This window comes from Leptidea sinapis, chromosome 21 (genome assembly GCF_905404315.1).
Source record: "Leptidea sinapis chromosome 21, ilLepSina1.1, whole genome shotgun sequence".
NCBI classification, from domain to species: Eukaryota; Metazoa; Arthropoda; class Insecta; order Lepidoptera; family Pieridae; genus Leptidea; species Leptidea sinapis.
In genome coordinates, this window is record NC_066285.1 from 1,590,406 (window position 1) to 1,615,576 (window position 25,171).

Genomic DNA, 25,171 nt, shown 5'->3' on the forward strand with positions numbered 1-25,171 from the left:
AGTTTACGTATGGTAAGTCTTAGATTTGGCATTTGGTGATGAAGCTCCATCTAGTAGTTCTGTGTAAGTATTCCGGGTATAATGAATTCAGATGTGGACTTGAACTTCTTATATTATATATATATATATATACTGATACCTTAGATAATTTATACATATAGTTAGAGCCTCTTGCTGTTAGACAACCGATGAAAACAGGCCAGTTTTATTACTTTAGTGTGTGTGACAAGCTAATTCTTACACTCGCGATTTGTATGTCACTTTGTGTTAATGCACGCACATTGCTCAAAATATAGGTTAACTGTCAACCTCATTATTTTCGGCGTTTTCACAGCTGTCACAGTCTATCTAGATGTATAAATGATCTGAGGTTATTGTATTAAAATTGTCATTTGTTTTATTTTTTTCATTTTTATATAATTTTATTAAAAATAGCCAGTCTAGAAAGTTTCAGTACGGTCCACGTACAATGTCATATGAATAGAAATAACGATAAAATATTGTGAAAGAAGCGAGAAGTGGACATGAGTGGCTTTGTAGTCCGGTCATTGCTTGGTCATTGACATTTTCACACTTTGGATTCCGTGAATAAATATCTGGCTACCTATATAATTTGATAACCACGCCATTTGTAGTAGGAAACTCCATTTGAAATTGACTCATCGGTGATATACTTCAAACGAGGCTCAAAATCATAAATACTACCAAGAAAATATAAATAAATTGGATATTCCTTTTACGTTTTTAATAAATGCGTTGTGTGAATAAATGACGTCAGATGATGTATGAGACAACAGTCACTATCTCACAGTTACTCCTACGATATTCGTGTGAATAGTGTTAGTCATAGATCACTTAACAAATTTTGAATAAATAATTTTAAATCAATGATTATGATACTATACGAACAAATATGTCACAGAGAACAACCAATACAATTGTTCCGTGCAATAATACCTACACATGGGCCAATTTCATTCATATTGCGTTTTACTTCTTTAGCTTACTCTTCACTATTACACTTTATTTTACTCTAGGTTTAAATGATATAAAACAGCTAGTGTCTTTCACTTAATATATGCACAGGATGCCGGCTAGATTATGGCACAACGGCGCCTATTTCTGCCGTGAAGCAGTAATGTGTAAACATTACTGTGTTTCGGTCTGAAGGGTGCCGTAGCTTGTGAAATTACTGGGCAAATGAGACTTAACATCCTATGTCTCAAAATGACGAGCGCAATTGTAGTGCCGCTCAGAATTTGTGGGCTTTTCAAGAATCCTGAGCGGCACTGCATAGTAATGGGCAGGGCGTATCAATTATCATCAGCTGAACTTTCTACTCGTCTCGTCCCGTATTTAACAACTTTAAAACAAATACCACCAGCGAAATCACGGTAAGATTGGCCACAATAAACACTAATAAAATTATCATTATATTTTACATAGCTATAAAGAATTGTGAAGGTTAAGAAGAGTACACACATACGTCACTTGATCTTTAAGGGTCCTTAACCCCTTAAGTTAATTTTGCAGTGAGGATGTGCTGTAAGTAAAATTAAATTCAAGCTCAGCTCCTGGAGTTTCTACATTCTATGCCGATTTTCACACCTACAAATAAAAAATGGAAATGCATTGGGTACACAAAGGGCGCATAATAAATCCATAGAATTAAGAGCCAATTTGCCACAATCCCAAAGACACTGTGAGTACTCAGGTCCTCATAGGTACCTACTACAAAATACAATACAACATACAACATTATAGACGTAAAAACACTAACATAAAAATGACACATAATTACTAAAACTTCTAGGAGACAGTTAAAAGTAGGTAGTTACCAAGTTCAAAAGCAAGTCCAACTAAAATTCCCATAAAAACTCCCATCAATACGACGAAAAAAAGATCGAACAACTAAAATTGATTTAAACTATGCCTCATAAATTATAATCAACATAAATCCTTATATGTTAAATTAATTACGCCATTTGGGTCATTGATTCTTAGACATAATAAAACATAATATTTTAACCTCTACTAGAGCTAGAGACCGTTTTCTGGACAGAGTAGAATACTATCCCTATGTGTCATTTCGGAGAGGGTAAATAGAAATGGATCTCTTAAATGTTTCAATACCTTATATTTGTAAATAATATAAGGTATTACTTATAGTGGTAAATAAAATCATCTGGCATGTGTCAATAGGCAGTTTGTAACAGAATTTCCCAGAGGTCAGCCTGTACGAGATTAGTATTGCCCTAAAACAGCTTAAAAACAACAAGGCGCCGGGTGATGATGGAAATACAGTTGAGCTTCTGAGAGCTGGTGGCCCTTGTAACTAAGACCCTCCAGAAACTATTCAATTCCGTCATCCTCGAGGGCAAAACGCCGCAAAGATGGCACAGACGTATAGTGGCGCTGTTCTTCAAAAAGGGCCATAAAATGCTTTTGAAGACCTATAGGCCGATATCACTTCAGAGCCATATATATAAGCTGTTTTCTAGAGTTATCACGATTCGTCACGTGCGCAGGCTTGATGACTTCCAGCCTCCCGAACAAGCGGGATTCCGAAAAGGCTTTAGCATCATAGACCACACCACTATGCTTGGTGTTGCTGGACTATAAGAAAAACTTTGATTCCATTGAGACATTAATTACCGATATATCGAAGCGTTGAAGTGTCTGTATGGAAATGCTACCATGTCAGTCGGTCTCCATGATCAGATTTCCAAGCCTATCGGACTGCAGCGGGGAGTCAGACAAGGCGATGTCATATCGCCCAAGCTGTTCACCGCTGTGTTGGAAGATGTCTTTAGGCTTCTGGACTGGAACGGACTGGGCATCAATATTAACGGCGAATACATCACTCAACTTTGATTAGCAGACGATATCGTAATCATGGCAGAGACCACGGAAGACTTAAGCCATATGCTCGATGACCTCAATACAGCTTCCCAAGCAGTAGGTCGCAAAATGAACATGGACAAGACGAAGACCATGTCAAATGTCCATGTCACACCTTCCCCCACAACAATTAGGAACTGTAGGTACTTTCGAAATAATCGACGAGTACGTCTACCTCGGACAAACAATCCAGTTAGGCAGGTCCAATTTCGCGAAAGAGGTCACTCGTCGAACCCAACTCGTTCGGGAAGCTCCGTAAAATCTTCTCGTTCCAAATACCATAGTGTCTGAAGACGAAGGTTTTCAACCAGTGTGTTGCCAGTGATGGCTTACAGTACTTACAATGAAAAACATGAAATAAAGTACAGTTGACAACCCTAGTTTCTACCCACCAAGAAGCAAAAGTGAAAGATGCAAAGTCTTAAACCCACGCGTTGGTTTGATTTTTGTCAACGTTAAAATATTTTAAGTAATTTGATTGTACGTTTGGTTTGATTGAGATAATTAGTTTAAGTAAAAAGTTTGTCGCTCTTGAAGAGAATTCATTATTATTATTTTACAAAATGCAATAATATTAACATAATTATATTAATAATCGACTTCTGAGATAAATATTTTATCTTGAAGGCGATTCATAAAAACTTACAGAAACAAAAATCGATATCAAATATATAAGGGGGTATTTTAAAATCAAAGCAACTACAATTTTTACTACAACATTTTGACGTTGGAGCCATCTTATACACTTAACACATAACACGACTCTCCAAAAAATTTTCGTTCTTTGTCCTAAAGTTTATACTATTATTTTCCAGTTAGTTATGCACAAAAACGAAAAGAAAATACCTTTTTTCGGTATAAAGTTTGCTTTTGTGATAGTTATAATAATAATACTCATTTTTCAATTGTTTCATAAATTTTAATTGATTTTAATATTTTTAAAAAGACCGCGCGGTGAGAGTGCCATTAACGTTGACACTGTGCCGCTAGATGGCACCCGAGTGATAAACAACCATCAGGTGTTATTTACAAGCCCAGAATAACTTAAAATGTCGTCACGAAAGTGCAAATTCGATGCTGATGCATTTTGTTTTATATGTGGTCAATTTATTAAAGTTCGAGACGTGAAATATGAAGCCTATGAAGCATATTTTGACTGTCCTGTACGGAATCAAGATAAGCCATGGGCTCCACATGTTGCTAGTAGTTATTGTAAAAGGTGTTTGGAAGGTAAGCAATTGTTATTTAATTAAGCGATGAATCCAAAATAATAGACATATTAATTTTTATTTTTATATTTTTAGGTTGGTATCGAGGTGAGAAAAGGTCTATGAAATTTGTAATACCAAGGATTTGGCGAGAACCAAAAGACCATATTACTGACTGCTACTTTTGTATGGTGAATCTGAGTAAAAGACGTAGAGGTAAAAATGCAAAACCTATTGAATATCCTGACCTCGAATCTTTTTCTGCTCCAATTGCTCACGACCTGACACGACCAGTACCTGAGCCACCAAAAAAATTATCGCAGAAAAGTGGCTCATCTTTTAGTTCTTATAAAAGTAATTCCGATAAGGAGTTTTTGCCTACACCTGAACAACCAAAACACTATCTCATTACTTCAGAAGATTTTAACGATCTAATTAGAGATTTAAATTTGCCAAAAAATAAAGCAGAGCTTCTAGGCTCTCGGTTAAAACAGTGGAATTTGCTTGATGATGTTAAGATCACGGATCAGCGGACTAGGCATGAAATGTTTGCAACGTTTTTCACGAAGGAAGACGGACTTTGTTTTTGTAATGACATTAAAGGTATGTTTGAAGCAATTGGCATACCCTGTGTCCCTAGCGAATGGCGTTTATTCATTGACAGCTCTACAAAAAGTTTAAAAGCAGTTCTATTGCACAACGGAAATAAATTTCCGTCTCTTCCAATTGCTCACTCAGTACATCTTAAAGAAAATTATGAAAGTGTCAAAATTTTGCTTGAATCTGTAAAGTATCGTGAGTATAACTGGGAGCTGATTGGAGATTTTAAAATGGTGCATTTTTAATGGGGCTAAAGCTGGGGTTTTTGTTGGTCCGCAAATAAGACAGATTTTCGCCGATGGAAAATTTCCAACGTTGCTGAATCGTACTCAAAAAGCAAGTTGGAACAGTTTTAAAGCAGTAGTTTCTGGATTTTTAGGAAATAATAAAGCTGAAAACTACGAAAAGTTGGTTGAGGATATGCTTACAAATTTTAAGGCCATGGGCTGCAGGATGTCATTAAAAGTACATATGCTGCATGCTCATTTGGATAAATTTAAAAACAATATGGGAGCCTATTCCGAAGAGCAAGGAGAACGTTTCCATCAGGACATCATGAATTTTGAACAACGCTATCAAGGCCAATACAATGAAAACATGATGGGCGACTATATTTGGGGTTTATTGAGAGAAAGTAGCTATGAACATAAAAGAAAAAGTAAAAGTGTGCACTTTTAAGTTATTTTCCACTTTTCTGTAAGCTAATTTGATAGTAAAACTTAATAAAAATAATAAACATTTTTATTTCAATAGTTTTATTTTCAATCAAAAATTAAAATCCGAGATTTTTAAAAATTTCGTTCAATCAGTCTTCTAAGCACAAAAGCAAAGTTTTTCATGCCATATATTTTTTTTCCGTCTAATTACGACCTAAACTACCGAAATTTAATGCTTTGCAATCAAAGTCAAATTTCATGTTGACCCGTGTAATTTAACACTTATAATATTATGTATTTACTTGTGTGCCTAAAGTTAATTCGAAATATATTGGACTCTGATATTTAATTATTCCATTTACCGATCGAATTCTATTTAGAATGGATTAATGGAAGAGTTTTGTACATTATTTTAAACTCTGCTTGACTCATTTTGTGTCATGGCCATAAGACCAGTACGCCCTGTTCTGTCAGTAGATGTGAATTAAAGTAAATACAATAGTAATAATAAGTAAATACACCTTTTATCTAAAAACAATAGCGACGATCTGATCTTAAGGTTCATCATAAAAACAATTTAGGTAGCACATAGATGCTTATTTGACAGAGTGGTTAAGGTTTGATGTGTTTAATAATTTGAACGTTTTGTTTAGTAACCTCGCTCTTGCACTGGCCTCAAGACGCAGGATTTCCGGTACCTCAGGAAGAACTTAAACGTAATAAATATACCATACAATATCAAAACGAAATGAATAAAAGAATTTATATTCAAAGAAGTGAAATAAATGAATTAAGTATATAATTTCTGTTAATTGTTTTGTTCATTAGGACATCAGATATTACATTTATTTGTTCGCTGTATGTACGTTACAAGGTAGTAACTACGTAGTTAATGCACAAGAGAATATAAGATGCTAATTTAAATTCAACTCCATATGTGGCCTGAACCATGATTCATTTGGTGTCCGGTAAAATACTAAATAATACAATTAATTCCATTGTAAATTATACTTCAACTTGACATGTAAGAATTTGTCATTTAAAATGTTATTTTTTAAAAAATCACTTCGGCACATGTTTCGGCATATAGGCACTTTAGGTATTTTTAGAAACTGTCGCCAAAAGCTAGAGACATTTCAAATAGTAGGTACTTAATGAATTTCCGCATAATTATTATTTTATAGATGTTGTTATTGCTTTTAATATTTTAATATATTAAAAAAAAATGTCATTTACATTACATATGTCATCTAGTTAACGTGGAGATCGAAGATTGTTCTTTTTGAAGTGAAAAGTTCTTTAGATAGACTGAGCAATTTCTTATGGAGTTATTGAAACAGACTAAGCGAACTAAGACTTTGCTCAGCCTTTACTTACGTCAAACTTTAGAAAATGTGATAAAACGCTAACTGGACATTTGTATTCGGCTGCCTTAGCTTTAGCTTTTACATATCAAATGACTATAAAAACGAAATAAAAGATTGTGCTAAGCTATCACTTAGCTGAATTTTACGTAAGTAAAGTCTGAGCAAAGTCTGAGTACACTCTATAGATCCCAGCCTAAGTCATTAATTAATTGTATTTCGTTTTATTTAACCTCGCCATGATGAAGTTTTCCCTGTTTTTTTTTTATGTTTGAGACTTGATCTATGTAGTTATAAGTACAATTAACACTTACTGATGCTTCGCTCGCGATAAATTCAATATGAAAATCAAGTCACGGGTTATCCTGCCTAATATCGGCAGGCCGTATCAGTCGTCACGCCAGCATCAATGAAGTCATCCGCAGGGCATTTGCCGCTCTTAATATACCAGCTGTTTTAGAGCCAAATGGTACTACCCGCCGCGATGGCAAGCTTCCTGATGGAATGACGCTGGTGGCTTGGGCACGGGTAGGGCGCTGGTGTAGGACGCTACTTGCGTCGAAACTCTGGCTCCTTCTCATGTCCAAGTTACGTCAGTTGGTGCTGGGGCTGCTGCTTCGACTGCCGAAGACAGCAAGCGTCGCAAATACGTTGGCCTCAGTGAGTCATACATCTTTGTGCCGTTTGGTGTCGAGACACTAGGCCCGTGGGGCCCAGAGGCGCGGAGAATGTTCAAAATACTATCTTGGCGCCTCAATAAGGCTACTGGAAACCCAAGCGCTGGCAGCTTTTTCGGTCAACGGATCAGCCTTGCTATCCAACGCGGTAATGCTGCCAGTATTCTTGGTACGCTTCCACGTAATGATAGTTTTAATTTTATGTAGTCGTAGTATTGTAAATAAAGTTATAAGATTTGTTTTTGAATTGACTCTCTGAATTCACATTATTGACTTAAAGGATGATGCAGATATCGAGAGAGAGCGCAGGGCGTTGTCAGTTAGGGCGAATATGATCATCCGCAGATTTGCTCGCTGTACCATGCTAGTAAAAATTACACTCTTCAAAGCATACTGCACCTCATTTTACACGAGCAGTCTGTGGGTCGACTATGCGCAGAATGCCCTGTGTGTTCAGTATAATAATGCGTTCAGAATGTTATTGGGGCTGCCATGATACTACAGCGCGTCGGGGATGTTTGCTGAGGCACGCGTAGATTGTCCGGGCTAGCCCCAATGGTATTCTGAGGGCATTTTCTCACAGGTTCGATTGTCAGTACCTGAACCACTGCTGTTTGATACATGTGCTGACAAGTCGATCCTGACCTAGATTAGGAAGATTTAGATTTTAAGATATCTTGTACTAACACTAGGTTTTAAGTTATTTTGTTACTAACACATTATGATCCTTTGTTGGTCGAAATTAAGAATTTATTATTATTATATAGTTAGGTCACATTATCTGTAGTTTATTTCTTCCTTGGTCACAGAATATTGAATTAACCTACTTAACAAGTAAACAGCATTGCACAAATATATCTAACGCGACAATAACTTCTAAGTTAAATCGATATGTCATTGTTTGCCTCCGACAAATGTTTGCTTCTTACATTGAGATTCGATATGGAGATTTTATAAGCCATCAACCATCTAACGGTATTTCTTCACATTATTAAAATTAGACATACTTAATATTGTACACAGATAAAATACCAAAGATAGGCAATCGTATAGTGGAACCTAGTTTTACCCACTAGCTTTAACTAAGCGAAAAAATCCTAAAGGTACGGACAGACGTGCTCAAAAAAAGCGTGCTTTAAAGTATGCTTCAAGTTAGCATGCTCATGCAACTGTTCACATTTGCCAGCAATAAGCATGCTTGCTTAAGCATACTCATTAATATGCATTTCGTGCAATATTATTTTTAAATAAAGGAGAATGTGTGTTCCACAGGTATTCGTAACTTCGATAATATGACACAAACAGCAAAGTTTTTTCTTCTCCCCAACGCGACATATTGGAGGTTCAATTTTCGTTTTTATTTTAATTTGACGCAAAAACAGTCGCCCGCCGCGGATCGAGATCAAATCGATAATAGCATGCTAATAAGCAAATCTGTTCAGACGCGCTCGGAGCACGCCCCCTTCTAGCCGCGCCTCAGGTAGCATGCTCGAAAATCAAACGTCGATTGATATTTAAACACGCTCTAAATAAGTATGCTCATTACAGTACACACGTGCTACTAATGAGCACATGCTCAATAAAAGCATGCTTTCGTGCTAGTAATGAGCACGTCTGTCTGTACCTTAACTGATAATATTATAAATACGGATGGACTATGTTCGTTACGCTTTCAAAAACATTCGACAGATCATCTGAAGCTTCGATTCCTTATTTACATATCAGTTATATTATATATAGAGCTATAGCCCTCATGGTCACAATATATTATGTGTATAGGTGTAATAAATTTCTTTATTCAATGATATTATATAGGTACCTTAAGGCGACACTAAATGCCGGCGACCTTGAGCGATATGAGTTCACGGCTCCTATGTAACAAAGCCAATATTTTCAAAATTCTTGCATCGAAAATTTAACATTTTAACAGGCGCAAACAGTTTAATTGCTTACAATCCTCATTATTGATTACTTATCTTAATAAATGTACTAACACAAAAAAGTAAAAGCTATAAGAACAACTTTTATGAGAGGAGTATACTAAACAAATGCATCATGCCGAGAAAAAACTTGTTTAACTGCAAACAAAACTGGTAATTCATAATAGCTCTGGAGTGTTAAGTTTAACTAACAGCAAGCATTAGCAACCTACAAGTAAAACTTAAGGGTATGTGTAACAGTATAAAGTAGTGTTTATAGCTCCAAAAGCTATATTTTCACCACAAAACTTGTCTAAAAACACCTTGATTGTGTGTTTTCTGCTTACTTACTCTGCCCACCACGTAGGCACATTGGAATGATGTAAATAGGATGATTTAAACAAAAACGTAGACGGGTATTAAATTTGTTATTTTTAAGTGACCAATATTAAAAGGGGAAAACCTTCAAAATGATGATGAGTCTGGCTGGAAGGTGTTAAAACATCAGCCATATAGCTCTGACCTTGCACCTTCGGATTTCAGAATGTTTCGGTCTTATCAGAACTCTTTAGGCATTTTTAGGTTAGCATCAAGAGAGGATTGCCAAATACTTGTCGCGTTTTTTGATCAGATGTCTCAAAATTTCTACAACAACATCATACCACGATGCAGCCGTCTTCTTCCGCCGGCGCAGGTTTGCATCCCGCATTGTACATAATTCAAATTCAAAAAATTTTATTCAAAATAGGGTGTGACATCACTTATTGAAAGTCAAAAAAAGTACCACCCATTCCAAAATGAATGCCTCAGACCTGAGAAGAATGGGCGCAACAAACTCAGCGGGCTTTTTTTTACATCGAATAAATATGTTTAAAAAGTAATATTGTACAATTAAACTTATTATTTAATAGCCTGAAGGCGGTCACTCATAATTTTGGCATAATGTTTAACATAAATGTTGGCATCAACAAAAATTTTGTATATTGCGATTGAACAATCGGTGCTTACCGTCGAAAAGCGTCTGAATAACATATAGGTACTTACTTAATTAAGGGACTTTTTCGTGGCATTAATATGCCATAAATATAGCTACGAACATAATATCTGCTCTTTTAAATTATACTATAAATATAATAATTTTAGAAATAAAAAAGCGAAACAGTTTTAGATATATTCTAAATTCTAATTGCCTCGCACAGCCATTTTGAGGAATCAATTAAGCCGGCAATGCATATCTTGATCCCTGTTGTGGATGTCCTTAAACAGTTACTTTTATATATAAAAAATTAGGTTATGAGCTACATAGAGTACAAATAGCTAGGAAGATACATGTATGTACCTCTGTGGTTTGTACATCATCCATTACATTATTATTATGGTCAGCAATGTAACTAAATATTTATAAACAGCGCTTGCGTTGATTTTATATTTCTATATTATGTGGTTTTCTGTAGTGATATATACTTAGATAGGTATTATCGTTTGAAGTACGTACATACTGCACTTAAAACAAGGCTTCATTACATTAATGATGGTCGTTCATGAAACACAAAATGCGTTTTCATACATCCTGCAACATTTTCAGCTGGCACGCAACCCGGCTACGCTGGTATTAATCTATGTTATAGTAAAATATACTCTTACAACTTTTTACGGTATAAGAACTGAGTTGCAGGACTTGTTTTTTCTACAAGTTATGTTTTTGATGGCATGATTATTTTTTGGAAATTAGGACAAACGAAATACAAATACATGCTGTATTAGGGTTACCGAATGGCCAATGGTATATGGTCACCGCGGCCCAAAATTAAACACCAGAGGAATCACATGAGCGTGGCCAACCTTATAAAGCGTCGAACCATCTTCACTGTGAGTTCCGAAAACCGAAAAAATAATATTATGACATTCAAATATTTACTATTAGCCACTGCCCTCGACGTAGTTCGCGTGGAATTTACGCATGCCTACATAATTAACCTTAATTATCAAATCATTTAAATGGTTAAGGATGAATATCATAGTATCAATATCACCACTATGTGATTCCATCCGTATTTCAACTTAATAATAAAAACTAAACTATGTAGTTTGTGAGCTATCATGAGTAGTATTTATACATATGTATAAATAACATTATTTTTTATTTAGGGTAGGTACGCAAAATAATCAATTTTATAGCAAATATGAAAGAATTATCAAAATCGTTCGAGTAGTTTTTGAGGTAAATCGTTACAAACAAACAAAAAATATCAAATTTTTTCTCTTTATAATATTAGGATCTTCAATAAGATGTATTAGTTTGATTGTTCAGCGGTTATAATCAATGATATTATATTGTAAAAAATATATTATTGGTTAAGTTACCAAATTTTAACGTATTTAGTATTTCAAAACCATTCACCGCATTAACGACGGAGGTTCTTGTTCGAAGTAAATCCATCGAACAGCATTATATTACAAATATTGCTTAGTAGATAATATTAATTACTTATAACCATGTGTTGCCTTTAGTAAGGCAGTACGCGAGTAACCATTGATCGGTCCGGTCCTAGTTACCAATAACCATTTGTCTATAACCATTACTTTTTTTTTGAGGACTGGTCCGAGTAACCATTTTAACCAATTAATAGTAGAGATCCGCGTACTCACAAGTAGAACCAATAATTATAGTTATATAGTATTATATAGTAAATAAATACTTTTACCATAAGACCAATAAAGATATATACCCCTAAGTGTACCCCTTTTCATGGTCCTTCGAGCCGAATAAAATGGTTAAAATGGTTACTCGGACCAGTCCTGTAATGGTTATAGACAAATGGTTAATGGTAACTAGGACCGGACCGAACAATGGTTACTCGCGTACTGTCTTACTAAAGGCAACACATGGTTATAGGTAATTAATATTATCTACTAAGCAATATTTGTAATATAATGCTGTTCGATGGATTAACTTCGAACAGTTCTAATAACTTGTAGATAACATAAAGAAGACGATCTGTGTTTGACGATTCTTTTTTTGAATTACTCGTGTAAGCCTTTCAGTTTTTGACATTTGAGTATTTTTGTTGCGTCACTTTGCATATATTGTACTTGAAATGATTTGTAAAACAATTAAAATGTAAATCGTGACTTAAAAGAGTGGCAATGATTTTCTTGCTACTTCTTTTCATTAGCTCAACCCTTTACAAAGTAGCGGTAAATTCAATAAGAAAAAATATTTTTACTTTTTGACATTCATAAGTGTCATATCCGTCACCTACATGAATAAAGTGTTTTTGAATTTGAATTTGATCAATTAGTATTGCGCCAGATAGTAAATATTGATCAATGTTTAACAGGAGCCACAAGAAAGAAATCGTGTGTGCTCCGCTTAAAGTGTGATAACCAAATCTCATTAGAAATGTAAGCGGTAGCATTCATGGCCACTGTACACGGAAGTTTTGATTTTAAATTATGTATTATAAATAAGGATGGTGGATACAATGGACTTGCCTATATGAAATATTTCATAAAGGCAAGTATATAGTATACTAGCTGCTGCCCGCGACCTCAAAGTTATTAATTTCTAAACTATTATTTAACGTAAATTAGTGTTTGTTAATAGAATAACGTATAAAGACAGTTTGTTTAAACTGTAACATTTTTCTTACTCAGAGATTTTAATACCCGTCCTAACTTCCAAACAAACAGTCGGATCCGAATAATTTATACATATAAACCATCCTCTTGAATCACTCTATCAATTATTAAAATCCGTTGAATAGATTAAAAGATCGAAATCGAACAGAGGTCGGAAACGACTTTATCTTATACTTATGTATTGTTAAGTGGAAATTGTACGTTTGATTTTTGATCGTCAAGAATAATTATTTATCTACTTAATAGGTATTAAATCGTGTTATATTCTAAATTTATTTTACGTACATTTATCATAATTTCTCAATAAATCCAAAAAGTATAAGCATATTTAACCTTCTGTAACCGCGAACATATAAATTATAACTCTGTCATAGGTAAGTACAAGGTACTTTTTTTATTGAAGCGGTAACTTCAAGTCTTAAGTCAACTTAAGCCCATACTCTTTTGTAACATTGCCGGCGTTTATGGTGAGTATATTCTGTTTTTTATACTCAAAGTACCGACACAGGTACCTCGTTAGAAATTCAGTTTGGTTGCATGCACTGTGTTGGAACGCCACATAAATTATGATCTCCAATGGCCCAAAACTAATTTAACTCTCATTAAAGTTGTTAAAGCAAACGCCAAGTGTTCCCTCTTTTGACTTAACATACAATAAAGCTTAAGCAGCGTATGATAGATTAAAACCAATTTTTCCGCCCTCTTAAGTATCGCGTCGCACGAAGTACCATTGTTTGATTTCAACCTCAAGTCTGTTTTACTGTCGCTGTGGCGGCTGTGAAACAAGGCAAAACTGTCAAACTGCAGCTTTTTTATAAACAAATATTTATCTAACTTATGGAAAGTTAATTTTAATTGCCGCAACCATGCCAAGAGACCTATCATTAGGTCCCTTGGCCACTAACCACGAGCCAAGAGACAGAGATGAGAAGTCGAAATAGAGCCAACCTGGCAGCCACAAGGAAAATAAGAAAGATCGTCCCAAAGATCATGGACGCAGATATGTAAATTTAGACCAGGGTGTCTATTGTAGTGATAGGTATAGCTGTAATAGACACCCTAATGATAATTCGTATTTTAGTCGAATATAAGTTGAAGATCAAGCAAGCCAACTCGACCAAAAGACCAAATCTTCAAAATGAAAAAGCAAGCAAACAACTTAATAAAAGTAATTTATACTTCAATGATATTGGTAAATGATCGAGCTACTTCCACAATTTATATTATATTATTTATATTCTTATAGTTTGGAAACAAAAAGCTGCAACATATTATGAACAGTGATTTTTTGTGAAGTTCGATAAAATATTTGATTTTATAAAAGGGCTTACAGTAATTTAACAACAGGCAACTGTTGTCTATATATAATTAACAAAAAAACATCCCAAAACGGCAAATATAAGAAGTATAGAGACAACAGACCAAGGCCCAAGAACTCAACAGAACTCGCGTTTACTTAATCCGGCACTGCAGCATATTACAAGCTTGCCAAAATCACTAAACTGGAAGTAACTATAAAATCTTGCCTAAGTAAATACCCATACAAGCAATACATAACTTAAGTAAGTGAGCCATGCTCGAATACTACACAAGCTTATTCAGTCTTATAACTTAACCAATACAGTCTAATGTTCTTTAAAACTTCGTGCAGATATCGATATCCCGATTACCTATCTTGACCTGGTTTTTGTGAAACCTTAGTAAAAATAAATACTAAACAAAGTCATTTATAAAACGATTTCCAGCGTTGAACGGTACGTACATACATGAATAAATATTCTCAATGATTCATTTTTGCATAAGTAATAAAAACTTAGTTGTTTGGGCGGTCACGTCGCTTATTCATGTATTACGCTTTATATGGAAACAAGTCAGAGCTTTAAGAGCAGACTGTAAACGATTTAAATGTTTTTTATCTTCAAAGATTCGAATTTAAGAAATTATTTCCACTAAAAGATATTCATTGTTACTTTTATTCAACGATTAATTCCTTATGGTAACAATTAAATGAAAATAATGAAAGTTAGTTACTTATTAATACTTATTAAAAAGATAAATAATCAATAAAGTATAAGATAAATACTTAACTTTTCATCTGATTTTCAAAATTAAATCTCAAGCTATTCATAGAAATAATATTTCAAAGGCACGATATAGCCACTAACCTTCCCGTATTCAGCTTTTCCTGCCCATTCCCGCCGCCATTGACTTGCCGCTACTTCCATTACGCTATTCCAAACTATCGTAGGTTAATTTGTTCGTTGCAGCTACACTCGAAATTATACACGCGGAAATTGACGCGGTTACGTTCGTTCCTTTCGCGAGCGCGAACTCTACTATAGGTTGGTGATGGTGACTGACGACTGTTGCGCTGGCGACCGCCCGGCTCCGATTCACAACCGTTACCACTTGGCACTTACCAGTCGTTCTGTGCTCATCGCAGAGCGAAACATTAATCCGATACACACGAAGCCTTAATTCCTTTCGTTAGTCTAATGTGTTTGTGTTTTCATTTCACGTCAACGCCCACTTACTGGTAATTTAAAATGACTACCACCCAGTCGCTGGTCGCGTCCTACGCAGAGGTATGTTGCAATAGATTTCGACGAAGGTATTGAATTTTGAATGACTTGTACTCCTACACTACAGTTCAATGATATCTGTCTAAAACCAGACAGCGTGCAGGCCAATTTCCTAGACTTAAAACCATAAATGTCCTAAGTACATATGTCCTCTTATTTTTCATTCCATGGGAGTCGTGAATCGTGGTTATTAAATTTGGAGGTGATCAAATCATTTATTTCAATCTCCTCGAACACTTTTTAAACATCGACCACAAAAATCAAAACATAAAAATAGAATGAAACTGCCGACGCCCAACAATATTTTTTATATAATTTAGTGTTTTCATAAACCGTAAATTTTTGTGTGCGAACTAACTTTAAAATAACATGTTTTAATTAGATTTGTCTCGTGTTTGAATGATTTGTTAGTTTCTATATGAAATTTAATTATGAATAGATAGCCTAGATCATCGCAATCACTAGACAATTGTGTTTCTTTGTTATTATCTGTAGTCCACATGATAATCAAAAGATGAATCTTTCAGGATAAAATGTCCTTGGCAGTATCAGCTGTTTAGCATTTTATACTTTCTCTGCCTATGATAGCTATAACTCTTTCTTTAACCAGTTGCAGTGAGAGGGAGGCTTCTTTGCACCGGATGCCGGCTATATTATAGGACAACGGCGCCTTTCTGCCGTGAAGCAGTAACGTGTAAGCATTACTGTGTTTCGGTCTGAAAGGGGGCCGTAGCTAGTGAAATTACTAAGCAAATGAGACTTGACAACTTTTGTCTCGAGGTGACGAGCGCAGTTGTAGTGCCGCTCAGAATTTTGGGTTTTTCAAGAATCCTGAGCGGCACTGCATTGTAATGGGCAGGGCGTATCAACCTTACCATCTGCTGAACGTCCTGCTCGTCTCGTCCCTTATTTTCATAAGAAAAATATATGCTTCTACAACAAAATCACAGATAATGTGCAAAATTGTTACTTAAATAAAATATGAAACGCGAAATTAAAGAAACTGGTAAAAACCTAAGTGTGGGAAAATATTGCATTGACGTTGAGCGTCAACTGAACGACCGGGTAAGACGGTAAAGTGAAACTGCTTTTTCTGGAATAGGTCAAATGAGCGTACGGGTCACCTGATGTTAAGTGGTCACAGCCGCCCACATTATGCTGCAACACTAGAGGAACCACAGGAGCACAGCCGGACCTGCACTGTGTAGAGCGCTACAATGTGGGCCGGCTTGGAGTATTGCCGTGCTTTATTTATGACGCCTAGTTTTTTAAAGAATATATGTATAAAAGTAATCGCTCGATATTTCCAGACCCAGTATTTACATACGAGGCAATACTGCCATTCGAAACCAATTCGACACGTGTTCGTTCCAAAGTTCGGCTCGACAGCTACGGAAGAGCCTCTGAAACTCGCAGACCCACAAAATTAAAGTTACTGTTAGTTTTCTAGTATCTGAGGATGCCTCCTAAGGGTAAGGATGCAATCTTTCCTGAACACTCAAACGAATCAAAATAATACGATTTTGCACGTTGAGCGTCGAGATTCACAGAGAGCGATGTTGGTGTAGTTACAAGAACATGAGACATTCAATCGTACAGTATATATGGTACGGGCGATTTGATCAAGTTTGAACCGCATTTTGCCGTATGCGATACGTTTTTTTATGTACGTTACGGTTATGTTTTATAAGCAGATAATACTGTAACATCAGGTAGACAATTTTGTATAAGAACAAATGACTAGCAGGATGTTTGCGTGTTGGCAAGTGCCCGCGCTGCTGCACCTTTCTAACTGAAACGCCTTAATGCTTTCATTTAATGCGGGATTTACACATCTAGAGGCCTCGGGGCAACAAAGAAGTGGAGGAACCTGGCCCCCAAATATTTTCCCAATATAAAGGACAATTATTATCAGTCGAGTTTTCAGATAAATAATTTATTGTGAAACCAAGCATAGATTATTTTATTATTTAAAAATACCTAAATATAATTGGAAACAAGAATTATCTGATGGTAACGTTCAACACCAAGATAAATTATCTGAAATTAGCTTTAACAAATGGAACCTTCCGAGCATTTTGCGCCAAAAATCGTTGATCGCTTAAATCCAGTTCCCGAAATAAATCACTTTCAATGCTCAGGAGAGAAAGCTTCGATACATGATTCTATGGATACACGGTTTTGTCCCATCATAGTAAGAAGCCTATTTTCAAATCATTTTTTAAAATGGGGAGTAAATTGCATTTGCTCATCACACACCATCTAAATAGTTTACTGATTGCCTGATTGACAAAATATATACATGTATGATTTCTGTTTATATTTAATATGGCCCTGCCTTCACACGGCAGAAAAAGTCTCTGGTGTGTTACCCACTGGCACTAAGCCAGCATCCTGTGCAAAAAAGTTTTCCACTAGTTTATACTCAAATAATCACTTGTTCAACACATTCAAAAAAAATATGCCTCAACTATGAGAAGATATCCCTTTTCAAATAAATAAACTGCATTGCATATAGTTTAATTCAATAATATATAGACTGACAGAGACCACTCCATTTCTATGGTGTGGTATATCATAATATAGAAAATCACAATGTTATTAATCTTTACCACACAATAGTTTCTTAACATTTCTTTGTAATTTCGAAATACATGTATTTTGTTTCTTGAATTCCGGTTGTAAAGCAGGGCCGGATTTAAACTTAACGCCGCCCCTGTGCACCGGAAAAAAATCCGCCCCAATGCTGGAGTTTTACTCAAACTTATAGTTTAAATATTTTACTTTTCAATTGAATTTCTTGAATTATCAATTAAACCAAAAATTGTTAATTAACAGAATTAAATGTATACTGAGCAATCTTGATAAGGCTAAAAAAATTTTTTTTCACTTTCAAAATTTTGCCGCCCTGGGCACTTGTCCCAACTGCCCCTAGTGTAAATCCACCGCTGTTGTAAAGTAAAATATACCTCACCCACCAAGACTAGACTTGGCCTGGTCAAAGTTAAATAAACTTAATTCAGACAGGCTTAACCTAAGCGCTTCTGAATCATTATATTTCATTTCAATTTCTGAATCTACCATATATGTTTCAAAAAAGTAAAGCTCTTACACTCATAAAAAGTTTCCCCATTTGTTTTATTTTTATCATCTATCATTTTAAATGTTTTTATCTTCTACAATCATAAGTTCAATAATATTATTAATATAACTACAAACACATGATAATTTCATTCTATATTCACAGCAATAATTGCTTTAAAAATTACTTCAATGTAATACAATGCTCTTAATATCAACACAGTATTATAATTTGTATGACGACCTGTATAGCCGACTGGTTAGCGATCCCTCCCTACTAAGCTAGAGGTCCCAGGTTGGAATCCCGGTGGGAGCAAGCATTTATATGATGAATATTGATGTTTGTTTCCGAGTCATGGATGTTTAAATGTATTTATGTATGTTTATATGTATTTATGTATGTTGAAGTAAGTATATTGTATTAAATATATTGTTGTCTTGCAACCCATAACACAGGCTATATGGCTTAATTTGGGGCAAGATAATTTGTGTAAAAGTGTGTCAATATTATAAAAAAAAAATGTCTGTGATTTGCCGGAGACATTTCACACTTACATGGGATGAAATGATATAAAATGAAAAAAAAATCCTTATGTTTACCATTAAAAAAGCAGCTAAAGCTAGTGTGATTCATCTGGTTTTGCATTAGGATTAGACAGAGGGTGGTGGTTACTACCCACCATCATGTGTACAGTTTATTTTTCCTTTCAAAAAAAAATTCAAATTAATAGAATTAACTATTACTAATGCTATAGTTAATAATTGAAGACACATTTGTCCTAGAAAGGTCTAATATTGTTACATCAATAACTATATTATACACAGACACTTTTGAACAGTGTGTTTATTGCATGTTATATTGTGTTTGAGTAGTTAAATTATCTGACAGTGTAATATTAATTAAATCAGATTATAATTAAATAATCATAACTTTGGTTAATCCGTCAACTTGATGATGATATCAAAATAAGTTTAGTGTGTATTTTAATTTTTATTTTCCCACAATAGGATTTCATTTAAGCAATCAAAATCAACCAAATTTTAAAATATATTTCATTATGATTTCCTTAAATTATGAATGTACAAATCCATTAAATAATTATCACATTTCCTCAAGTCCTTAACATTAATTAAAACACTATTCTTGTCTTTCCTTGTGTTTAGGCCTCTTTGAAATATTGCAACTAAAACATTTTCAGCTTGGTTGACATGACAGAAATTATAAAACAGTTTTTGTTCACACCTATAATTTTTACTGAGGCCATTCTTGAAATTTCTGTAAAATAATTGCTGTCCCTGCTGGCAAAGACTTTCTATACTCTTCCATTCTTCAATTGTTACTCCAAATAATAGACCCACATGTTGGCCTTTAACAACACATACAACTTCTCCATTACCATCAGATAGCAACAGGACAGCAGTGCTAATTTGGTTATTGTGCTTATAACAATTGATTTTTACTGATTCAATAGTATAATCTGTAAGTAGGCCCCAAGATTCTGTATTTATTTTAAGATTGTGGCATTCACTTAATTTTGTAGGAATCACTGCTTCAAAAGAATAATTGTATATTTTACTTTTAAATGCCATTCACATAAAAGTCCAGGAAAGTTTTAAACACTGTGGTCACTGGTCAGCATATTGTACACAATACACCTGAATGTTTCAATCCTCTTTCTACTTATCTGATCCTTTCCCGTGTTCCGTATCCTTTTTTAACTTAGTTTCCCAATCTTTTAATTTACGTTATTGGCAAAAAGTAAACGCTATTGCCAAAAGAAGAAAAAAAAAATACACCTGAATTAGAATATAAAAAGTATACTAAAATATAAACAGACAATGTTAGAACAACTTCATCCAATCCAAGCAATTTTTTTTCTAAGAAAAAGCGATTCACTCGATTGAATGAAACGTGCAGTAATTGTCAGATTGACAGATGACGACTATAATCTTGTAAAAACGGAGATACCCGAAATCCACTACGTTTTATGCAACTGTTCGCATTAAAATTTAACCTGATTATACTTCGTCGCCTTTATATTGTAATTACCTACTACTTCAAACATAAGTCAAATGACTGCACGTTTCATACAAAACTAAATTTAAATTTTTCTTAATCCATAGTACCAACATTTCTTGCCAAAAATGGGGCCTAAGGCCCAACATGGCCCTTTGGCTGCACCCAGCCATTGTAAGACCACTTATAGCATATGGCTCTGTGGTCTGGTGCAGAAAAATTACCCAAAAGACCGTTATTGCCAAATTAGGAAGCCTTCAAGGAACTGCATGCGCGATAACATCAGGAGCCATGACGTCCACACCGGGAGCAGCTGTAAATGCACTTCTGAACCTGCCGCCCCTAATCCTATATCTACAAAAGGAGGCGAGGGCCAGCATGCATAGAGTAATGCGGACGAACTGGCTCTGAAACTCGCTGCCGCTATTTGAGCAATTCCTACTGAAAAGTCCTTTAGACACTGAGCGTTTGACGATTAAATAAAACAACTGCTTGACTGTGAGGAATATGTGGAAGATATATATTTATTAAAAAGTTACATGGTATATATACAAAATCCTTAAAACTAGTTACCCAATCACAATTGTTACTTAAAAAATATTTACAAGTTCAGAAAATACACACCAATACTAGAGCTTACATTTTAACCAATAGTAAAACGTTTCATTCAATAAGAATTGAGAATAATATTATGTGTTCTATCTCGCTCTTAAACTAATGCTATCGCAGTTTGTGTAAACTCGCGTCGAACCTCGATCATATGAGGTCAATGAGCATTCCGCACCTACTCTGTTGCTCATTGATTAGAATTGCATGAATAGCGATCGACCCCCGAGTCCCGGAGTTCGATTCAGGCAGGCAACGCGAGCACACGTGCCGCGTTATCTGTCCTCCTTCGAATATTTTTATTACCTGCGTTATCGCACTATCTGCTCAGGCCACCTGGGCTAGCTATTGTTATCGCGCGCTATTGTTCGGAACTCTTTGAGTCTCGCACCTGTTACGTTCCTTCGCGGAACGTAGCTTAGTTATTATCTGTGTTAATTACCCGGTTTTACGATCGTGTTAGTTAGCACCTGTGCTGTGTTTCGCGATTCTGCACGCTAATCGTGTGTGTTTGTGAGTTGCAGTTCGTGCCGTGTGTGTCTTCTCCGCGGGAGCCTGCACCTGAGCCAGTCTACATCCAGCAAAGCTAAGTCTTAGGCTTAATTATTATTATTAATTTCTTTTAATTTTGCATACTTTATTATTATTAATATTATTTATTAATGTGCAAGTGTACAACTTAACTATAGTTGTCCACTTAATTATTATATTCCCCCTCTGCCTGACTCGGGCAGCGGGGGTTGTTGCCCGCTCAACCTAGTTATTAAATATGACAACCATGGCTTCACCAATGGTTGCCGACGAGGGCCTTCTAAGCGCCCTACTAGATAGGTTATTCACGGAGAAGATCGCTCCGCTAATAAAGGAAACTATAGATGAGACAGTGGATCCGGCTTTTAGAGCGAAATCCAAAAAATATAACTCATCATCTGACGTTTCGGGTTCCGACGGGGAATCCGAAATGGAATTAGGTAATGACTCCGACGCAAGCTCCGTAGCTTCGGTAAAACCAAGGAAAGTGATCACCCGATTAGCCCGTCCGCCTGTCCTTCAGGCGTACTTTGACGCGCAGGCGACCCCTAAGGTCCCCGCGGTCAGTCCTGACCGCACGGAAGCCCCTCAGGCTTCCAGTGCTTCACCGGCCCAGCCGGAAACCGCTCTACCGTCGAGAGCGGAGAGTGTCGCGTCGGATGCTGACGGCTTCATCATCGTCAGTCGCAAGAAGAAGCGCGGTCGCGAATCGCCTTCTCTTGATGGCACACCCGCCAAGAAAGCCGCGGCCACGACTGGCTCCACTCCCGCGTCCGCGCCCGAGCCCGCTAAAGCCCGCGTACCGCCTCCGACCAAGCGCCCGCCTCCTATTTTTATACGAGACCGAGGCCGCTGGTTGGTTATCAAAAATAGGATCCCGAAGACGCTCTCCTTCCAGGCGAGGGCGTACCAATCTCTCATCAAATTAGAGACCAAAGAGGTAGCGGACCACCGCGCCTTGACATCTCTTCTTAGAGAGCTGAGTGTGGGTTTCCACACGTACGCCCTGCCTGAGGAGAAGCGTCTGAGGGTCGTTATTAGGAAAGTCCCCAGAGAGTTAGACGAGGCCGACATTCTGTCGGACCTCAAAGAGCAGGGTTACCCTGCACACGAGGTGCACCGTATGCGCGGAACCACCAACAAACAACCATTTAACATGGTTCTCGTCGTCCTCGACCTCACGCAAGAGGGAAAGGAAATTTTTAATATTAAATCGGTTTGCTCCCTTCGGGGCATCCGGGCCGAAGCTCCTCGCAACCGCGGGGGGCCTGGTCAGTGTCACAGATGCCAGTTAAACGGGCATTCGGCACGCAACTGCGAACACACCCCGAGGTGTGTGAAGTGCCTCGGAAAACACGGCACGCCGGAGTGCCCTCGACCAGCGCAATGCGCGGAGCCCCCGGCCTGCGTCTTGTGCGGGGAGAAAGGGCACCCCGCGAGCTATCGCGGGTGTCCCAAGGCACCCAAACACAAGCGTCACCCAGGGTGCCGCCAGCTGCAAGGCAGAGCAGAGAAGGTGGAGTTCACTCCGACCTTCAAACCTGCGCCGCCTCCGAAGGTAAAGGCCTGGGAGAGGTCTCCTCCGGCTGCCAACGCTGCCACAGAGGCCACTCTCGCGGCCCCCGCGCCCCTCTGGCCACCGCTAGCGTCCCGCCCGGTGGCGTCGGTCCCGCGACCGAGGCCATCGGCGCCCGCGTCCGAGGCCACCGGCGCCCGCGTCCGCGGCTACAGGTAACCAAGGCGGCAGCACCTTTGCCTTCATGTTCGAACTGTCAGAGCTGTTCGACATAGATGAAATCACAGCCCTGGCCAGCAGGCTCGAGGCTGTCCGGGACGACCCGCCGTCGCTCCTGCAAGTTATGGCAGACAACGGCAAAATATTCCGTGCCCTCACCGATATAGGGCGAAAGTATAAAAACATTCGCGATGCCTAATTACGTAAGCGGACGGGTTAAACCACATACGCTCCGTATAGCGTATTTTAACGCCCAAGGCCTTAAGCCTCAACTAGACTTGGTGAATGAGTTCGCTCACGAACATCAATTAGACCTATTCTTAGTACAAGAGACATTTCTAAAACCACGTATACGCGATCCGCGTATCGCTAATTATAACTTAGTCAGGAATGATCGCACCACCCGTATGGGCGGCACCCTCATTTATTTTAAACGGTCTCTACACTGTATACCTATAGATTCTCCGGTCCTCACTAACATCGAGGCCTCTGCCATCCGGGTCAGTATGGCGAATCACCAGCCAATCACTGTTATTTCAGCTTATCTTCCGCCGAACAAACAAATATTAGACACAGATATAGAAGCATTACTCGGCCACGGGGCCGCAGTCATAGTGGGCGGCGATCTTAACGCCAAACACTCCAGCTGGAACAGTAGAGCCACAAATAGAAACGGAATTTTATTAGATTCTCTCACAGACACGCTGAACTTTTCAGTAATAGCACCCGACGAACCAACACGTTATCCGGATAACGTCGCGCACCGACCCGACATTCTAGACGTTGCGTTACTTAAAAACGTAACGCTCAATGTAAATTCAATCGAGGTTTTTCACGAATTAGAGCCAGACCACCGGCCCGTCGTCCTAAATCTCGGCCCACCGGTTAACTTTCAACCACTGACGAAAACAGTGATCGACTGGCAACGGCTGGAAAAGGATCTCGAGTCTATCAAGTCCGACGACCTTGACCTTATAGCGGACGTCATCAACTCGGTCGACACGGCTCACAGTGCTATCTCTCATGTCACATATACAGAATAGGATCAAGGCCTGCTCCAGGCAGGTTCCGACGATGCAACCGCATCGCCTAAACCTGCCTCCAGAGGTCAGGAACCTACTCACACAGAAGCACAGAGCCACTAGACTTTACGATAGGTATCCGTCGGTCGAGAATAGGCGCCACCTCCGCTACCTACAGCGGGTGGTACGGGAACGTATCGCGGAACTCCGCGGCGAGCGTTGGGACCGCTTGCTCGGCAACCTTTTTGGCTTTCTGGAAGCTGCCTCGCGTTCAAACAGGAGCCGCCCACTGTCATGCCTCCTTTGGACAGACCGGGACTGTAATAAAACCCACCTCTTACGAAGAGGTGAAGCTTATCATTAAGGAGCTTCACTCCAAGAAGGCCCCGGGGCCCGACACTATAAACAATAGGGTTCTTAAAATCCTACCCTCGACTCTTATTACTTTATTGGTTACCATTTTTAATATTCTATTGTCCAATGGAAGGATTCCATTGTTATCGGTATCCAAAAACCCAATAAACCTAAAGCTAATCCGAGTAGTTATAGGCCTATTAGCTTAATTAACTCGATCGGGAAACTTTACGAAAGATTAATTCTCGCGCGTCTTAATCATTACATCGCGGAGCT

General features: G+C 37.5%; 1 protein-coding gene and 1 long non-coding RNA gene across 4 annotated transcripts in view; both read right to left on the reverse strand.

The window, feature by feature from the left end:
* Nucleotides 1-15,412, reverse strand: part of LOC126970607 (MATH and LRR domain-containing protein PFE0570w-like) — a 22,675-nt gene extending 7,263 nt beyond the window's left edge. For 2 of the 3 annotated variants that reach the window (XM_050816619.1, XM_050816621.1), the window contains exon 1: nt 15,133-15,408. In XM_050816619.1, coding sequence (XP_050672576.1) covers nt 15,133-15,192 — 60 coding nt within the window. In that variant the 5' untranslated portion in view covers nt 15,193-15,408. Of the gene's footprint in view, nt 1-15,132 lie in introns of all 3 variants that reach the window. The other variant, XM_050816620.1, reaches the window with a different exon arrangement.
* Nucleotides 15,413-19,660: 4,248 nt separating this feature from the next.
* LOC126970693 (uncharacterized) lies at nt 19,661-20,573 on the reverse strand. The gene is made up of 2 exons (XR_007730687.1): nt 20,428-20,573; nt 19,661-20,286 (listed from the first exon to the last, which is right to left on the reverse strand). It is a non-coding gene; the product is annotated as an uncharacterized LOC126970693 (long non-coding RNA).
* Nucleotides 20,574-25,171: the final 4,598 nt, after the last annotated feature.